General features: G+C 32.6%; 1 protein-coding gene across 3 annotated transcripts; it reads right to left on the reverse strand.

The window, feature by feature from the left end:
• Window positions 1–4,075: 4,075 nt before the first annotated feature.
• Window positions 4,076–9,762, reverse strand: LOC149178149 (uncharacterized). 3 transcript variants are annotated; one of them, XM_089420286.1, is made up of 9 exons: window positions 9,582–9,762; window positions 9,222–9,330; window positions 8,781–8,858; window positions 8,427–8,597; window positions 8,084–8,294; window positions 6,572–7,965; window positions 5,800–6,204; window positions 5,450–5,682; window positions 4,076–4,770 (listed from the first exon to the last, which is right to left on the reverse strand). In XM_089420286.1, exons 4-9 carry the CDS (start codon window positions 8,527–8,529, stop codon window positions 4,513–4,515), a joined length of 2,604 nt encoding a protein of 867 aa, XP_089276412.1. In that variant the 5' UTR covers window positions 8,530–8,597; window positions 8,781–8,858; window positions 9,222–9,330; window positions 9,582–9,762; the 3' UTR covers window positions 4,076–4,512. The 3 variants fall into 3 exon arrangements, with proteins under 3 accessions (XP_089276412.1, XP_089276411.1, XP_089276414.1); XM_089420285.1 differs by lacking the exon at window positions 8,781–8,858; XM_089420288.1 differs by lacking the exons at window positions 8,427–8,597; window positions 8,781–8,858; window positions 9,222–9,330; window positions 9,582–9,762 and having other exon boundaries at window positions 6,572–7,937; window positions 8,084–8,417.
• Window positions 9,763–14,829: the final 5,067 nt, after the last annotated feature.

Consider the following 14,829-nt stretch of genomic DNA (forward strand, 5'->3'; position numbering starts at 1 on the left):
CATAGCTCTCGACAGGGTAATATTGTTCCTTGATGGCGTCTCAAAAAGAATCCCAAGTGGGTGCGACTGAAAATAGTGAGGATTCCCTCTCGTCCTTTTATTCATAGTAGGTTTCCACCAGTCCTTGACGTGTGGGGTGGCTTTGAGAAGTGAAAAAGTAATCTTTTCTCGATTGGAAAAGTCATGAACTGAAAAATATCCTTCCAATAGATTCAACCATTTATCTACGACGTCTGCATCTATCTGGCCCTCAAATATGGGAATATCAAAGTTAATTTGTACCTTAAAAGAGGCGCCTCTAGAGTGGTTGTTGGATGAAGATGCATCGCTTGTGGGCAACCCTCAAAGGATCTAGGCAAATTTATCCATCATTGCGTTCCTCTATCGCTCGAGGGCTTCCTCAAGCAATATTTTGAAAGGATCTCCTGCCCCCTCGTTTTTCTTTGCTTTCGCCATGGGAGGTCGTCAGGGTTTGCAAGGCTAGTCTCTCAAAGGTTCAACTAGATCAAGCCCTAACTCCTTGTACCCTGACCTCGTTGGGGACATGCAAATAAAAACAGAGAAAGAGAAGACTGCTCTGATACCACTGATCTAAACTTAAACAGGAATGCAACAAATTATAAATATAACCATAATTACAAAGATGCAACAGAAATAACACTTCATTTCCTTAATATTAGAACACTGAAATATACTTAGAAATAGAATGGAAATAAACTAGCTTGGGCGATGGTAGCTTATCTTTGGGAAGAAATGTGACGGATACATGCTTCTGAACTGTGTTACAATGAGGCCCAAAGGCCTATTTATTATTGAATAACAACGGAACACTCTAAACAACCAATACCTTAACCCTAGGAGATGGAATATTAAGAGTTCGTGGGCCCCGTTGGGGTTGGTTGGGCAGCCAACTTCCTGGGGTCATAACATGGTCATATTATCTTTGTTTGGCAAATACGATACCTTGTTAGAAAGGTCTCTATGAGTACTATAGGGTTTGCGACAGGTCATTGCCTATTGCGGACCTCAAAAAAACCTCGTTTAGGGTCAAAACTGCTTCAAAAGTTTAGGCCCTGAAAAACTACTAAAAATAATAAAAGTTGAAATAAACAAGGAAACAGATGAAATTGATTGGAGGTCTAGGTGGAATAGACGGGTAACCACCAATATCTACATGAATCAATTTCTACCAAAATATAAAGATAAAAACTTTCTTTGAATATCCCTTATCCTCTTATCCAAAAAAATACTTAAAAAATATAAATATTATAATTAAAAAGCAAAATTTATTTAATAAAATAATTAATCAACATATTTAGGTTTACCTAACTTTTAAAATGAAATTTTAAAATAATTCATAATTATTTCAACAAGAAATTAATATTATCTAATATTATTTTGATAATTTATATAATTAGTTATAATAATCAAATATTATAAAAATAAATAAATAAAATGATTTATAATCAGACAATGTTATAACAATTACCAAACAAGAAATTAATATTATTTTGCTAATTTATATAATTAATTATAATAATCAAATATTATAAAAAATAAATAAATAAAATGATTTATAATCACAATGTTATAACAGTTACCAAAATTTAATATTATAAAATGTTGATGTTATAATGTTATTAAATTTAATATTATAAAAACAATTTCCAAACTCTAATTGGCAAGTTATCAGATCATTATGAAAATTTATGAAAAAAATATAACTTATTTTTCACGATTTAAAAATATTAAATTTTCAACACGGACAAAATTAAGTAAATTTTTTATATAAAAAACAATTGATATAAGATTTAATTAAAACTGTAAAGATATTAAAAATAGATTTAATAAGAGTAACAAGTAAAATTCTATTCTTCGTTAATTGAATTGAATTTAGATAATTTAAAAGAAAATAATTATTATCTTTTCCATATATATAATTTTTAAAAATATATATTAAGGAAAAAATTATTATTTTTTATTTAATTTGATTATTAAATTTTTAATATATTTATATATTGTTTTCCAAGAATAATATTTATATTATTAATAAATAAATAATGAATTATATTATCTACCTTGATTCATGATAGTAGTAAACAGATATTGTTCATTCATGATAGTAGTAAATAGATATTGTTCATGAAAGTAACTAGTGCCAAATTAGTACAATAAACTACTTATAATTAAATAAAATTAAATAACTAAACTTCTTGTTCCAATAAATATTTTAATACTTAAATTATTAAAAACATAAACAACAAAAATTACTAAACAATTTATACAAAATTTATCAAAATTTTATAATGTTAGAGATATCTCATTTTCTGTTTTAAAAAATATTCTTATATCATTAATAAATAAATAAATAAAATTAAAATATTAAACCTCTTATATCATTAAGAAAATTAAAGTATTAAACCTATTTGAAACTAGACTAATTATCTCTTACCTTTTATATGTTAATATTTGAAACTAGACTAATTATCTCTTACCTTTTATATGTTAATACAAATTATCATTTACCCTTCGAAACAACTTCACAAATGTTATGAAAAGTTTCTTGGGGAGGACATTTCTTTCTGACCACAAAGAGGCCCCTTCATATTTAATTAAGAAATTGTAAAAGCAACATTTATTTCTCTAGCATAGTTCATTTCCCTTTCATGCCTTTCATTGAAGAAAAGCCAATAGAAAAAAAATTGTGAATTACATAAAAGTTCAGTCGAGTTTGCAATCTTGATTCCCCTTTCATACATTTAGATTGAACAAAAGCTGCATAAAATTATTGATAAAACTTTACTCAAATATGCGATCCTGCACTAAAGTTCAGTGAATAATGCAATTCAGAGCAGAGTTGGTTTGGTTTGTACAGGTATGCATTCAGCCCAAAGTTTGATATATATATATATAAATAATCTTGAATAGGTTCAGTTAAACAGATACCTCACAATCCAAAAGTTAGAAAAATGTTTATTTTATCTCATAGAAATCCTATAGACCTGTTTTTCCATATCTTAAAACGAAAAGAAAATTGTTCCTGGAATCGCATCTCTGGACTTTGCAACTACTTGTTCAGTTTTTTCTCGTGTAGCATACGAAATAGACATGAGTCGGTAGTTCCTTTGGTGATTAATGTTTGGCTTCCAAAGTTTGCTGGATCAAATAATATTCCTCGACAACTCTTTTAATCAATAAAGCTGCAGTCAATTCTTTCAATCAATAAAGCTGACGTAGTTCCAATTATTTATTAGGATTGTACATCGAATTTTGAAAATGAAAAAAGGATCATTATTCTGTCACATACAATTATCTGAAAGCCATTCTTTGTAAATTTCAATCTTCCTGCCAAGTATCATTTTCATGCTTCCAATCCACAGCTGTTACAGTGTAACAATATCTTCTCAATGAAAATGCACGAGAATCTAACAGTATACATGGGCCAAAAAGCATTTCAAGCTTCTAGACAAGTTTCATTTTCACGCTTCCTATCCACAGCTGTTACAGTGTAACAACTTCTTAATGAGCATGCACTAGAATCTAACAGCATACATGAGGCAAAAGCATTCATCTTATCAAAGTATACTGCACGCTAAGAACATGCCTGATCTTATCAGACCTAGTTTGAAGTTTGAACCTGACATATAATGAGCTGCAGTATTATTATTTATAAGCTCTGATGATATTGATTTAATGAACTAACACAGACTATCAATTTGGCCTCTGACTAATCTGTCACAATAAATTACATTATTTATTCTGCTTGTATATAGACTTCTGGAGCTGAACTGTGTAAGTAGGCTAAAATGTCGGACCTTTTAGGACTTTTAGTGCAGACACTCTGCCTATCCTCAAGGACAGAAGAAGCTTTTTGAATGGGCAAATTGTCTGCCCTACTTACACAGTTCACCTCCAGAAGTCTATCTACAATATGAACAGCTGCGAAAATCTGTATTCAAACAATATTCCTCTTATTAAGGCACCAAAATTTTGAGATTATTATCCATATAGATGCTGGTTTTCTGTTTAATGGCGGTGGAATTTAACAGCCCATGATATATGAGGAACAATGAACTTGAACATTAATCTGTAGTATCTCTGTGTTCATTTGAGCTTACAGAACTACTTATATTAATACAAAATTGACAACAAAACGCAGCATCTCTGCTTCTATACAGGGCAGCTATATTTTCAAACATCAAAGATCCATCCTCCAAACAACTAGGTATTTACCTTGAGGATGTTTTAAAACTTCAAAACATGAGCATCAACAATGTCGAGATGGCATTGAGGTAAACAGCTTACTCTGTGACATGATCCTGCATCCTAGAGCTTACTCCGTGCCATGATCCTACATCCTATAGGATCTATGTCCCAAGTAAATACAAATATTCTATTCTATGTACATTTTTGGAGCTAGAAGGGAGGAGATTTAGCCTTCCCTTAGACTAGAAAATCCATTTTAACAGCTGGTAATCTGAGATCCAAGAAGAATCAAGATTGGCTTGATTTCTAAGATGGGAAAAACACAGGCGAATAATCTCTGTGCAGCTTGCCCTTGGATACAACCAGTTTATTGAGTTTTTCTTCACACCAACGTAAATGGTCTTTACTGATCCTGGACATCTTCAACACTCGGGATATTATCTTGATATCAATAAAACCAAGCAAGATTTCAGTTGCTTCCTCCTTGCTCAGGCTGATGTCTGATCTCATCTTCTGTCTCACACATTTGCGTCTTCTTTTGAGTTCTTGCAGTCTAGCCTCTTTCTGCAAAGCCAATTTTGGTAATATTATTAAGAGACCAACACCCCAAAACACAAAATCAATCAGAGAAACTAACAAAAAACTCAATATATAATATTAACAGCAGTGTAAGTGTAAGCACTCTTACTGTATGCTTTGATTAATTTGAAGGAAGCCTGAATTTCATTTTAAGATAATCAAAATGTAACACAGACTCATATAAACCCGGCTTTGATATATTGCAGCTCCATGGATATCTCTAGTTAGACTAGATGACTGGTGTATCAAACTTGGTTTATTGAATTTAGAGCTGCATGACAACTAAGATTCAATATTTAATACACCAGTGATTTGTTTGAATCAGTGATATTCTTCCCAACATTGAGGTATACATATTAGACCTGAATGCTCCTGAGTGTATGTGTAAGGGAAGGTGTTTGACTTCTTGAGTTGATTTCCTTCCATTATCAAAAGAGCTTAACACATGTTTCCTTTGTGTGTGAGAGAAGGTATGTGACCTCAAAGTGGGTTTCTCTCCATCATAAAGAGAACTAAACACATGTAAGACTACCCTAGTGGACCTTAATTGGATATTTTATCCTATTTTATCCTTTTATTCAATACAACCATATCACCAGCCTGGTACACACAAGAAGAGTTAATAGATGGTCCTACCTAGCTCTCTTCTTGCAATCAAACTCACCTTATTCAAGCAACTTTTAATGACCTTCAAGAGAGCCAAGTCTGTGGAATCCATTTGCTTTGGCTGTCTCCATAACATGTCCAGTTTTTTGGAAATTTTTTCTTTGTCTGCCTTAAGGAAATCCCAGAAAGTCATGATAGCGCCCTCCACGATTCCAACCAACTGGGAGGCAGTTACTAAAGTTGCTTGTTCTGCTGGGATCTGGTCTTCTTCTTCTCCTACTGAAGTTGCTTCTGCATATACATATATTAGACATTAGGATTTGATCTGATATAGCAAGAAAGAATATGGGCACAAGCCCAAAGTATTGAGAATATAATAGGATAAAATATTTGATTGATGCTAATTACCCTTGACAGCAGGAACTCCCTTGACAGCAGGAACTTGAAGCAGCTTAGGCAATTGGTACCGGCATCTGGCATAGACTTGGCTTCTGAGTCCCTGATCATAGGGCTCGTTCTCTATAAATCTCTGCAGCAGAACTTGAAAGTACTGAAATTGCTCTGCTGAGCTATCATAGCATGGAGAAGGTTCTGAATTGGAGGCTGCCAGTTGTTGAATTTTCTTGTATTGCCAATGCAGTGCCTCCCATGTCAAGCATGTCTGAGACACATAAATGGTCTCTAACTCATCCTTCTGATGCTGCAGTTCAATCTCATCATCTCCCAATTCCCTTCTTCTTGATGACAATTGACGCAGAGATGATACCATTCTCTGGGATCTAGACTTCGTGAGCTGTTGTGGCAGAGGAAAACCTTGAGAAACAACACTATATAGTCAGTAATGGTACCCAGATTCTAGCACCAACATTTTGATCCTTGTCTGCGCTTAATAGTTGGGGTTAAGACAGATCTAAAGCTTCAAAACATTGGACAATCTTACTCATGCTTAAAATTCCAATTATAAGTGTTTGATCATATTTTTGTAAAGATTTTATCTAAATTTTTATATATTTTTGAAAAAATTCCAGGAAGTTTAGGCTCAAATTCAGTTTAAATTTAAATTAGTTATTTTGGGGGGCAAATTTTCTCAAACGATTGAATTTAAGCCCTAATTTTTTTCATGCATTTAGCTCCTTAAAATTTTCCATGAGCTACAGATAATGGCAGTTGAGTAGCTTACCAACTGCATGCATTTGTTGGTAGTTCAGAATATCAAAGTGATGCATCCTCTCTTTGTATTTCTCGTACAGAGTATCATCCGATACACCGGAGCTCCTCTGTCGAAGGCTATGTTGCAATGAATTGTTGTAGCAATAATCATCTACATCTGACTCTCTGCTAATAGAGTTTCTCCCCTGATCGCTATCTCTGCTGCTGGAATTTCTCCACTCACTCTCTATACTACTGGAGTTTCTCCCCTCACTTGAAGATTTTGAGGTGGCTGCATCACTTGCAGATTCAAACTGTATCATCAACAAGTCGTGTTGGAGGTACTTGGCTTCATCTGCCTTTCTAAGCTCATCAGCATAGGATTCCAACTGCTTCTCACAATGGAAATCAGGAACCTGAACATCAGGCAGGTTACAGTCCTCTGGGTCTTCATATATAATTAGAGAGGATAAGTTATCTGGAAGCCGATATGTCTCAAGTTTATCTTCATCTGCAATTTCTTCTAGACGACGTTGTAATTTATTATGAACTGCATCAGAATCTTCAACTAACTTGGAATTATCATAATCTGTATTTGGCTCTTCAGATGTATTTTTCAAAGCTTCAATTGCATCTGAATCCTCCACTAGTGCAGTACCAGCTGTTTTCGAGTCTTCATCTGTATTTACCAGAGATTCAATTGCTGTTGTATGCTCCACTGCTGTCTCAACTTTATCTGTATCTTCAACTGTAGATGTATCTTCAGCTGTATTTGTCAAAGCTTCAACTGCAATCCTATCCTCCACACTGGTGACTAAGTCTTCAATTCCACTTATATCTTCAACTCTAGGTCCCAAATCTTCAGTTGCAGCAGTATTTTGATTCAATAATATTTCTGTTGTCTCTTCTTTCTTTTCAATGCCAACTATCTTATCAGTAACCTCAATAGAAGCTGCCACATCTTCACTTGTAGATGTCTCCAATTCTTTCTCCCCAGTTTTCATTGATTCCAAACTTATAAATATATCCTGTTCTGTTTCAAAACAGGTCATTCCATTTGTTTCTGACTCCTTCGCTTGGGCTGTAATTGTTTCAGAAGCACCCAACTCATTTCGCTCTATACAACAATTCATGCACCCAACTGGTTCTTCAAGACTAAGTTTTCCATCAATACCAGAGACCTCCGCCCTACAGGCCTCATAATTGGACGATTGATCAACAGGTACTTGAATCTCCCCTTCAATATCACACACAATTGGCAACTGAGCTTCACCACATTGGTCCTCCTTAGACTTGTTCTCGCCCTCATTAGGATTTTCTGACTCAACTGCAATTTCAATAACCCCATTCTGTAAAACCCCAACACCGCCATCGTCATGGTGCACCATTTCCTTTTCCTGGTCACACTTCACTGCATTAGAATCCCTGAAAATGAGCAACCCAATCAAGATAGCTATTTAGTTCAAACATAAACCATTTATCAAATCTATTTCAGACACCATACAATTCATAGATTTTCAGGGGGCAAGAAACAAACAGTCACCTGTTGGGCATCTTTCCAAACCGTCTGATGGTCTTCCACACTAAAACTGAACTTCCATAGATGAACATGCCGAATTCAAACCCCAAGGAAGAGAACTCCATCCAATTCTTGTGGACAAAGGGCCAATTGATAACAAGTACTGCCACTATTGTAAAAATGTACAGTTTCTCCCTAATATCACTACTGAATACAGAAGTCCTAATCCATTCACCTGCATAATTACAAAATATCAAAAGAATCTCTCAGTGCCTATCACCACACATAGCTCATATATACAAGATTTCATGTAGCTTAAATGACAGTTTTGCAACCTAAAAATATTCCAGCTCCACATAATACATACAGGTTTTCTCCTTTGCTTCTGATATATGACCGCCGAGCTCAGCTTTGGATGAATTATATGCAATCTTTGCTAACAAGAAAAAGTGCTTTACACGAGCTGCCATCGGCCTTTAAAGCATCAAGATATCTTTTTCTGAAGTACTAAGGCCCCACTGGTCATGCCAAGACGTGTCTGCCAATAAAACTAGAACCGTCAATCAGACAGTCACTTTCAAAATTGAGGCTGGGCATACCACTTTGTTTCAAAGTTTCCTATCACAAGATTCCTCGAATTTATTAATGCAAAGAATATTTAATACTTTATGTAGTGCTTGTAGCTCAGCTCAGATTATAGATTGTTCTCTCATAATCATACCTTAATTTATCTTTTAATACAGTCACCCTTTACCACATTTTCCCTTAACAATCAACCCAGTCCATATTGGTTGGTTTCCTACAATTGTGGCATTAGCTATATTAGACTCTATCTCAAAAAATGTGTCCACTCTAAATACTTTTGAGAAATAATTCTTTTCCAAAAATTCATCTTAACATTTAGACCTTGTTAGACTGGTATATTCAACCTAATCTGTAAATAGACTTTAACACATCAGCATGTCCATGGCTATCAATAATTAAGTACCTGCTGATACCTGCTGATAGAGTGCAACCTCTAATCTTTGTTCACCATTTGTTTGAGGCAATCCCAACATTTTATCAATTTAGAGTCTAGACCTTGTTAGACTGGTATATTCAACCTAATCTGTAAATAAATTTGAACACAGTAGCATGTCCATGTCTAACAATAATTAAGTACCTGATACTAATAGTGAGGGCAACCTCTATCCTCTGTTCAACATTTGTTTGAGATAATTCCCAGCTTTTTCCACTTACAGCTTCAGCCCTTAACCAATAATGGCTACTATCTGCAAAACAATGACCATTCAAATCCTGTATGGTACCAAGCACAAGATACCATTCAAAGAACTGCCAGGTGCAGGCAGAGGTGTCCAAAGAAAGCCAATGACCGGTTGCACATTTCAAAATCATAAGTATTTTAATCATTAATTATTGCAAGACTGATCAGAATAAACCTCGCGAGGCGAGATGAAATTAAAGCTAGCATTGATTATAGGAAAAGTGACAGAGAAACCTCGAGATATGGGATCAGAATTACCAGAGACACTTGGGTTATAATGTTTTTTTCCTGGCCGGAATAACAGGGGTTGCATGCCACTGTGAATATTAGAAAGTACTCCCGTCCATTAGATAAAAAACCAGAGCTTGAGAAACGACCAGACATGAAATCCAAAGCATAATACTTTTATAAGGTGGAGCATGGCGCTTGCGTACCCGACTGGATTACCATACAGATGGAAAGGCCAACTTTCAAAGCTCCGCGCTTCGAAGGAAGAGATAATACGAGGAAGGTGGTTTATAAAGGTAATTCAAAACGAATTTGAAAAGGTACAATACAAAATGTAGTTATTACTCCATTCTATTATGTTTTTTTTGGTCAGATCGAGAGACCTTTGAAATGACAAATTATGATATGGAATTTTAATGAGGTGGAATTATGATAATTTTTATTTTTATTTATTTATTTATTAAAAAAATATTGATTTATTTAAACTTTTGAATTTTAGAGTAGAGAATAGAAAATTTAGATGTTACTCCATGTCAAATTTTATTATGTTTTTATGTTTTTATGTTTTTAAGTGGATAGAGGGATTATTAAATTGATGAGTTGTAATATAAAATTTTAATGTGATGGAATTTTGGTGGGTATGTATATTTTTAATTTGGGAAAAACAATGTATATATTAAATTATATATATTTTTTATATTTGAAGGTTGAATTTAAAAGGTAAATTAGAAATTAAAGTGTTATTTGATTTTTTTATTTTTTTTGTAATTTGATATATTTTTATCGGTAGTTTAAATAAAAGATGAAATAATTTTTTCATAGATAATTTGGTTTAAAATCGAGTAAAGACTTTAAGAATTATAAATTTAAATTGTTTAATCTACAAAATTCCAATCATTCAAAATTTTTTAAGGTATTAAATTTATTTAATAATGGTAATCTAGCTTAAAATTGTATTGTAAATTCCAACCAAAAAACCATTTCATATTAAATTATTTTTTTAAACCATTTCATATTAGTTAAATTATTCTTTTAAGTTATGATATGAATTTCTAAAGAGTTGAATTATAATAATCATTCAAATTTTTATTATATATATATGAGAGTGTATTTTATTTTGTTTATATTTATATTTTATAAAGTAAATTTATAAATAGAGGAACTTAGTTTTTAATAAATTTATTAAAATAAAAATAAATATTTGTTGATAAGTTTTTGTTTTTTTATGATTTAAAATATTTTGAAATGCACCAAATTTAATTCAGATTTTATTATTAAATTGATTGGTTTTGGATATTTTGGGCTATTCTTTTTTTTAATGAATTTTACTTAAAATTTAATAGGAAATTATTGGAATTTAAATTATCCAATTTATACAATCTCAATCATAAATCTATTTTATTTATTTAAAAAAATAATTTAAATAATACAAAATTATAATCTAACTAATAATCATATAACTTCATTCCAATTTTAATTGTTAAAATATTCAAAAAATAAAATAAAATGTTTATAATTTAAACTATGTCTTTTGATTTTCTATTTATTAGAATCTTAAAAGTTAAGATTTTTTTTTCCAGGAACCTTAAATGCATAATTTTCTATTTATTAGAATCTTAAAAGCCTCTGTTTATTAGAATTTTTAAGATTTTTTTTTCCAAGAACCTTAAATTTTGAAATACATCTGTCCAAAAATTTATTTAGATTTATTAGTTTTTGGAATTTTTAAATTTATTGAAAATAATAAAAAATTTAATTTCATAAATAATAATAATAATAAATTAAATAGAAAAAAATAAATATAATTACTTTTTAATATTAAAAAATAAAAAATAAAAATAATAAAGTATGGACCAATGCATATAGATATATTTGGTAAATGGGTAGATTGTTAAATAATTATTGCATAATGATCATTGGTTCAAAATCTTGTTGGTAAATTAGTGTTGGCCTGAACTAAAGGTTATAGCGGTGGTGGTCAAAATTGATTTCATGTCATGTAAGTACGAGGTTAGCCTAGTTACCAATTCCTCTAGTCACAAAAAAATAAAAATAAAAAAATGAGGTGACAATTGCGAAAGGGGTGTTCTGGGTGTTCTACAATCCATGAGGAATTTTTGAATCCTAGGAATAGCCACAAACAATCAAATAGAAGCATGTGAACTATATCCTTGACTTTAGTTGGCCTCCTTTCTTAACATCCCAAAACTCATCATTGTAGTGGATTCCAAGAATACTATAAGACATCTCTAATTGAGATTTTCTCCTTCTAGTGCCAAATTATCATCATTCTTTCACTTTCTCTACTTCACTTAATCCCCTTTGTTTCCTCTTATCATGTATTCCACATTATTAATTTTCTCAAGTTGATTCTTAAGCCTCCTTTGCAACTCAGGGTAAAATGGGGGACCTCAAGGTCAATGGTCAAGGTTCCATCGTCCATATTCCTTTAGGCCCCCATCGAATTCATGCCATGTACCCATCAACTCATTGTGGCATCATTCAACCTCATGCACTATAACCCCATGACACATCATGCTCTCCTTGATGTCATTCTCACATCCTAGGACTCTACATATGATTACTTCCCTCACTCGATCAAGTGTAGTGGTGGGATAATTCTTATGCTAAAGGGATCAAAATTTTGTACTTGCCATATTTTTGTGAGTGGCCTTCAATGTTGACAAGCCTGCTACTAATGACCAATTATTTCTTCCCTCCATTTAATTATGTGTCTAATTTGGGTCCATAGCCATAATTCATCATGATATTGAATGGATATAAGGCTCTGGGTATATAGAAAAAATTGGTAATTTAGCTTCCAACTCCACAAGCGAACATGGAAAAAAGGAAAATCAAAGCTATCAAAGCCACTTTACAACAAATCACTATGGATTTTCAGGAGATTCACACATTACTCTATAAACTTCGAATTAGGTTCTCCAAAATCATTGTCGAGGTCGGGACTTCTATGGAAATATTAGTCTAATGTAGAAAAACTCTTCAACAACTCTAGGATGAGTGTGGAGCCCTATGTTCCTAGCAAGAGGAACTATGATATGAAGAATAGGTAGCCATGCAGACTAAATCCCCATTAGGCTACATAGAAATAGGTCCTTTAGGCTCAATAATGGGCCCACTTCTAGTCTTGAATGATCCTTCTCCTGGAAATTCACATATTGGAAATCATGCTTAGCAGTTTCACCCTTCTATGTTTCTTCATATGCATTGCTTTGCAATCCTTAATACTAGGAATATTCTATATGGTTTATAAATCTAACTATCTTCTAAGATTTTTTTACTCTGTATTTTGCGCAAACTACTTGAATCTATAAACATGCTTTGAAGTATAAGTAATGACTACCATGTTGTAATTTTTTTTAACACATCTCCTCAATGCAATTTTCCTAATACAAAATCTACCAAAAATGCAAAATCTACCCATGATTATAACTAATAATATTAATAATAAGAATAAATAAAGTAATAGATTATATTTTAACTTTTATCTTTAAATAATGATGAATTTACGTTTTTATTTCTTTAATTATTTTTATAAAATCAAGATCTACTAATGATTATCAATAATAATATTAATAATAAGAATACATTTTGTAATATATTGTATTTTAATTTCTACCCTTAAATAACGATGAATTTACATTTATATTTCTCTTAATATTTTTACTAAAATTGAGATAACTTTATATCAACCAAAAAAACAAATTACTTTGTTTTTATTAGTCTAAAAAATTGGCATAAAAACATAAATTCAATTTTGCACTTTTAAATTTAAACGATAATTTTGTTTTAATTATTTATTATAATAAAAATCTAAATAATTTAAAAAACAATTAATAGTTTTTATAAATATTTTTACAAGTTAAAATGAAAATAAAGTTTACCTTTGATGGGGTGAAGAACCCAACAACATTAATTTTTGGCAACAGGGATGTGAGCATTCCAATAGTAGGTATGTCATATCGTAATGATTGATGAGGGCAAGTGGTTTGACGAAGGATAGCTGTGTGGAAAAATTGACAACTCGACAAGCGTTATAAGAGTGCAGGAGGTTTTTCTACAAAAATGTTTCTTTGTGGTTATGGAGTGTTGGAGGGTGATGGCATTGTAGTAGAGTATTCACAGGTAGGCCGTCATGCCCCTTCTCTGATGGTATATTCACAACGATGTTAGTGTGGGTTACATCGTTGGAGAATTGCGTGGGTGTAAGGGTCTGAAATCTTAGGTGTGGGATCTTGGCAAAGGGTGGTGAGACAATTTCATGAGCAGTTGGCAGGTAGAGGGCCATGGTGAGTGATTGGAGTGTTGTCTCACTTTGAAAGGATTCCACGCTTGGATGGGCTCACTTGGCGAGTTGGTAAGTTCAGTTGTCCCGCCTCCCTCCCTTTGGCTCTGCATGACATTTAATCGAATTAGTATAGTATTTATCTATTTCATCAACTCATTGTGGCATCATTCGACCTCGTGCATTATAACTCCATGACACATCATTCCCTCCTTCATGTCATTCTCACGTCCCAAGACTCTACATATGATTACTTCTGTCACTCAATCAGGTGTAGTGGTGGGATAATTCTCATGCTAAAGGGATCAAAAAATTGTACTTGACATATTTTTGCGAGTGGCCTTCAATGTTGACAAGACTGCTAGTAATGAGCAATTATTTCTTCCCTCCATTTAATTATGTGTCTAATTTGGTCCATAGCCATAATTCACCATGTTATTGAATGGATATAAGGCTTTGGGTAGATAGAAAATTTTGGTAATTTAGCTTCCAACTCCACAAGAGAACATGGAAAAAAGGAAAATCAAAGTTTTCAAAGCCACTTTACAACCACTCACAATGGATTTTCGGGAGATTCACACATCACTCTATAAAATTCAAATTAGGTTCTCTAAACACATTGTCGAGGTTGAGACTTCTCTAGAAATCTTAGTCTAAGGTAGAAAAACTCTTCAATAACTCTAGGATGAGTGTGGAGCCCTATGTTCCTAGCAATAAGAACTATGATATGAAGAATATGTAGCTATGCAGTCTAAATCCCCATTAGGCTACTTAGAAATAGGTCCTTTAGGCTCAACAATGGGCCCACTTCTAGACATGAATGATCCTTCTCCTTGAAATTCACATACTGGAAATCATGCTTAGCAGTTTCACCCTTCTATGTTTCTTCATATGCATTGTTTTGCAACCTTAATACTATAAATATTTTATAGGGTTTATAAATCTAACTATATTCTAAGAATTTTTTACTCA

This window comes from Pinus tabuliformis, chromosome 4_1, assembly GCF_031772625.1.
Source record: "Pinus tabuliformis cultivar Carrire ecotype Pingquan chromosome 4_1, CPIR1, whole genome shotgun sequence".
NCBI classification, from domain to species: Eukaryota; Viridiplantae; Streptophyta; class Pinopsida; order Pinales; family Pinaceae; genus Pinus; species Pinus tabuliformis.

What these genes read in the sequence shown, in the direction of transcription:
- LOC149178149 (XM_089420285.1), bottom strand. Translation starts at nt 8,529, where the DNA reads ATGGCAGCTCGTGTAAAGCACTTTTTCTTGTTAGCAAAGATTGCATAT. An exon ending in TTTGGAAAGATGCCCAACAG is followed by an intron (nt 7,966 to 8,083) that starts GTGACTGTTTGT and finishes GCTCATTTTCAG; the next exon opens with GGATTCTAATGCAGTGAAGT. An exon ending in CCAACAAATGCATGCAGTTG is followed by an intron (nt 6,205 to 6,571) that starts GTAAGCTACTCA and finishes TTGTTTCTCAAG; the next exon opens with GTTTTCCTCTGCCACAACAG.